At 43.7% G+C, this 5152-nt stretch overlaps 1 protein-coding gene across 1 annotated transcript; it reads left to right on the top strand.

Moving 5' to 3' along the window:
* The first annotated feature begins 648 nt into the window (after positions 1-648).
* LOC109898092 (forkhead box C1-A) lies at positions 649-2861 on the top strand. Its single transcript, XM_020492883.2, has one exon. The coding sequence runs from the start codon at positions 945-947 to the stop codon at positions 2358-2360; it is 1416 nt and encodes a 471-aa protein (XP_020348472.1). The 5' UTR covers positions 649-944; the 3' UTR covers positions 2361-2861.
* Positions 2862-5152: the final 2291 nt, after the last annotated feature.

The raw sequence follows: 5152 nt of genomic DNA, 5'->3' as shown, positions 1-5152 counted from the left end.
ATTATAGTAAAATTATACTGTCATCCATAAAGAGACAACAAAATTAAAATTAACTTTCTGGTTTTATATTCAATATAGACTTATAGCAAGGTAATACAAAAAAATATATAGAAAACGTTTTTAAATGTATAAACAAGTAATTCATTTCAAATGAGGTGAAATGATTGAAGACTTCGTGTAATTGTACATTTTGCCCTACACGCTTTCATTTTACACACTAGGTTACACATTGTAACAAAGATATACGGTATGTGAATATGTATGAAAAACAGATCATATGAATATTAAGCCATATACTTTAAATAGGCCTATGTTAATGGTTCAATATTGCACAAACCGTTGGCAAATTGAGCAATACTATAGCGTTGTCCCTCAAATCATCTTACGTGAGCTGGGAGTTCCCCACACCTCTCCTTGTTTAATTTCAGTGTGTGTGTGTGTGTGTGTGTGTGTGTGTGTGTGTGTGTGTGTGTGTGTGTGTGTGTGTGTGTGTGTGTGTGTGTGTGTGTGTGTGTGTGTGTGTGTGTGTGTGTGTGTGCGTGTGTGTCTAACACAGTTTGGAAGGATCTCTGACTGCTGCAACTTTGCTTTTCCTCGTGCACGTTCGAATCGAGCTCCCATCGGATTGGATGTTGGAACGCATTCGGGGAGGAGCAGCCACAGGCCAAAATGTGAACAGAGTAAAACAAGTTTCTCTGTCGTGACGGATGCTTGAGCTGTAGTTTTCTCAATGTTCGCCTCAGTAGACTGTGCGCAGCCTTCACTCCAGTCACCCTGGCAAGCCGTGGCGTAGGCTAAACATATTTCCACAAACTCCCTTCGCAACAAACAGAAAATAAAGCAAAGGAGACTGCGAAGGAAACCGGAGCTACCCATCCCCGTCCGGCTGAAACTTTTGGGAGAGTTCTTAATTCTTTCAAACTTTACGGGAAGGCGAGGAGAGAATGCAGGCGCGCTACTCCGTCTCCAGTCCTAACTCCCTTGGCGTCGTGCCTTACATTAGCAGTGACCAGAGCTACTACCGGGCCGCGACCGGTGGAGGATACACCGGTATGTCTGCTCCCATGAGTATGTACTCTCACCCGGCCCAAGACCAGTACCAGGCCAGCATGGCGCGTGCGTACGGACCGTACACCCCGCAGCACCAGCCCAAGGACATGGTCAAACCTCCGTACAGCTACATCGCCCTCATCACCATGGCGATACAGAACTCACCAGACAAGAAGGTGACACTGAATGGGATTTATCAATTTATCATGGAGAGGTTTCCGTTCTACCGAGATAACAAGCAGGGCTGGCAGAACAGCATCCGGCACAACCTGTCCCTCAACGAGTGCTTCGTCAAAGTGGCCCGGGACGATAAGAAGCCGGGTAAAGGCAGCTACTGGACTCTGGATCCGGACTCCTATAACATGTTCGAGAACGGCAGCTTCCTGAGGCGTCGCAGACGGTTCAAGAAGAGTAATGTTCAGAAGGACAAGGATGACAGGCAAGGCAAGGACTCGTCAAGGAGAGGAGCCCCTGACCTGGAGAACGAGCAGCCCGTGCAAGGCTCCCAGCCCGTGCGCATCCAGGATATAAAGACGGAGAACGGGACTTCTACTCCTCCACAGGCCGAGTCCCCAGGTTTACCTGTGCCCAAAACAGAGAGTCCTGGCAGCAGCAGTAGTATGTCCACCGGCAGCCCTCACAGTGTGCCCTCCGCCCGGTCTCTCTCAATGGAGGGCCCCGAGCATCACCACCACATCCAGGCTTCGGCGCAGGGCTTCAGCGTGGACAACATCATGACCTCACTTCGGGGGTCGCCCCAGGGCACCACGGAGCTCACGTCCCCTCTTATCGCATCCTCTAGGACAGGTATAACCCCCTCTCTATCGCTCAACTATTCCCCCAACCAGACGTCTGCTTACAACTCACCAAACTGCAACCAGAACTCCATCTCCACGAACTCTAACGCTACATACCATTGCAACATGCAAGCCATGAGCTTGTACGCCGGAGACCGAGGCGGCCACCTCGCGCCCTCTACCACGGTGGACGAGACACTGTCCGATTACTCCATCACCACGACGACCACATCCCCGCTCGGGCATGGCAACCTGAGCGTGGGACAGGATGGTGGTCACCATGCGCACCAGGGCCGGCTCGCGTCCTGGTACGGGGACCTGGGACATCTGGGCACGAGCTACCCGGCACAGCAACAGAACTTCCACTCGGTGCGAGAGATGTTCGAGTCTCAACGGATCGGTTTGAATAGCTCCCCGGTTAACGGGAATAATAGCTGTCAAATGGCTTTCCCCTCCGGTCAATCCATCTACCGTACTTCCGGAGCTTTCGTTTATGACTGCAGCAAGTTCTAAAAACAACAAAACCATGTTTTTTTTTAAACGAATAACTTTAATATATATATTTTCATCTTTTTGTACTTAAACCTTCCTCATACCGGTCCATTATTCCTCACAGAATGGACTAAACATATTGAGAGAGATGAGATTTGTTCTGGTGTGTATGTCAGACAGAGGGGTGTATTACATCACCAAAAAACACGTAAGTTTTTTTCTCTCTCACTTCGGGAACTTTGTTTTTAAAGATTGTTGTTTTAACATCCACCATTTTATAAACGTGTTATTGATTGTAAATTGCATATAGTAATTTATTATTAGAAAGTAAGGGATTCTAGTTGGATGTTCTGGACTAAGTTTCCAAATTCAGCTGCCTAAAATTGTCCTAGGAATTGTTATTTTATAAAAAAAGGAGGGGAACTTGTATACCGACCTATTCTATTAAATGTTTTGTCTTATTTGTTAGAAGTATTCTGAAGGCATTGCATTGTTTGTCTAATAAATTGCCAATCTATTTGATTTAAATCTGACGTGTTTATTAGCTCGCCATAGAGGCCTATATTGTCCTGGCTTTAGAATAAGGGACGCAATGTAAAATAAAAGTTTGGCCTATTATTGCAAAATTAGGTGTCATGTTGCATTTTCTGTTCGTACATAGACGTCATTTGTATATAGGCCTATGGTTCAAATCATGTGTCATTTTAAAAGACTGAGGTATGCCTAAATATAAACAAACTGAAGGGAACGTTTGTCTTCTGTATTTCGAATTAATTATATAAAACAGAAACGAAGGTACAAAACACCTCACACAGTGTGACTACATTTACGGCGGCTATTTAGAGTAATTAAGGCGTTCTGTTTCTTGCCTTGATGTACTGTGATGGCCTTATGGCCCTGCTACAATAATGAGGCCTATTGGGGTACATCAGCACGCAGTTTTGTTCTGCTAGCAAACGTTGCAGTCTGTAGTGAGTTGCATTGGTTTATTTTCTTGAGAAATCCCTGTAAAACACAAACAGTTTCAACGATGTGACAATCTTATGAGTCCCAGTATTATTACAACGTAAAGCAATACTACACACACACAAGGCTACAGCCACTAATCCGATTGTTTTGATGTATTACATGTACTGTAATCCGAAAGGATGTAATATAGGCTATATGTTTGTTCCTGGGCTTGTAGTGTATTATGCAAGTACCCAGGGTTTGTGATATATCTCCGTGTAATTGTTACTTATTCCTGTGAAAGGATAGGCTATTGTTATGGTAACATAACAAATGTTTCAACATACCTCTCCTTAGGCTATGGGGATGTGTGCTAGAGGGGGAAATACGATTGGTGTGTCCAAAACATCCAATCAAAATAATGATGAGCAAAATGCTAGTTTTGTTTCTACATTTAGGACTATCTTGAATGCAGGGTTTGCAATATTTGGGCATTTTTGCTTTGTTATAAAAAGCTCAAGTAAGATGTAGGCTACTGGGCCTACTCCTCTGCCTTGGCCTATATTTGTGTAGTCAGCAGAAATGAACTGTTCCACAGAACTACAGCACACAATCTGTGATAGAGAGACAGAGGGGAGGGATAGAGATGAGAGAGAGAGATACATAACTACACAAACAAATGTTGTGTTTGTGCAATTAAGATACCGTAGTAATTTATATTCTAAAATCATATGGCTATATTGAGGAGGGATGTGGAGTCAATTTGGTGACAACATATGTAAGCTTGGCTTGGCTTTTTTCCCCCCTGAGATGAGATACTCTGTCATCATCTTGACCTCCAGGCCTCCTTTAGTTTAACGGGTCCTTGGTGCATGGCGAGCCAGGAGCCAAACGTTGTAACACGGCTATTGATGGAGGGCTAGGTCGCTGTTTAGGCTACTAGCTCCCCGGTGCCAGGGTATCCGGCTGTTGTTTGGAGTGGCCACGTGTGTTTACGGACGCTTAGTTATACCACGCATACCTGAAATATTATCTTTGCCAGATGTTTGGTTGCTGCAGCAACTTGTTAAAGATGACATAAAACATTGCCAACAACACAGAGAGAGAGAGAGAGAGAGAGAGAGAGAGAGAGATACTTTGAATTCATTTAAATTAGGAATTAAAAGTATAATTGTTCATCTAGATATTGTTAAAAAAATATGTATGTCGGTTTCAAGAAAATGTATTGATAATGCTATAGGACAAGATCTGGTGAAAATGTGTTATCTTCTTTTGCTTTACTATATCGTTATTATTATTATTATTTCCTTTAATTAAATACACACCAATTTGTACCATTTAAGATGTTTTAAAATAATCACTGCTAAGATATTACTGTAGCTTGACTGTTTGAATTGCAGATACAACAAATTTGCAGTGAATACAAATTCACAACAAAATTGTAGTGGTTTCCTTAAACAAACAAAAAACGAACATGTTTGTGCAGCAGACCACCAGTCAAGCTACTTCATCGTTCCAATAGAGTAACAATTGGTAGTCACTACAGCTTGGGCAATTTGCTCGTTAATTGAGTGTACAGGGATGTCAGAAAACATCTGCTTGCTTACTGTGTCAAAGACAATATTCTCCCTCCCTCCATAATCCGCGGCCTCTAAGCATGTGGCCCTGGGTCTGACTATTACACGGAGTAACTGACTGGGGGCCCTCCCAAATGACACCCTATTCCCTAGTGCCAGGGCGTCAAACGTAGAGCACTATATATGGGAATAGGGTACCATTTGGGACACAGCCTGGGGCTCAGTCAAACATATGAGAATAATGAACTTAGCCTATATGCATTATATCACATACCTCCGCGCTGAGCC

The sequence above is a fragment of the Oncorhynchus kisutch genome, linkage group LG10 (genome assembly GCF_002021735.2).
Source record: "Oncorhynchus kisutch isolate 150728-3 linkage group LG10, Okis_V2, whole genome shotgun sequence".
NCBI classification, from domain to species: Eukaryota; Metazoa; Chordata; class Actinopteri; order Salmoniformes; family Salmonidae; genus Oncorhynchus; species Oncorhynchus kisutch.
Note: the sequence above shows the minus strand (reverse complement) of the source record. Positions and strands in the feature narration are given on the sequence as shown.

Bases quoted from the DNA above. Each gene is read 5' to 3' on its own strand.
- LOC109898092 (XM_020492883.2), top strand. From the start codon at position 945: ATGCAGGCGCGCTACTCCGTCTCCAGTCCTAACTCCCTTGGCGTCGTG.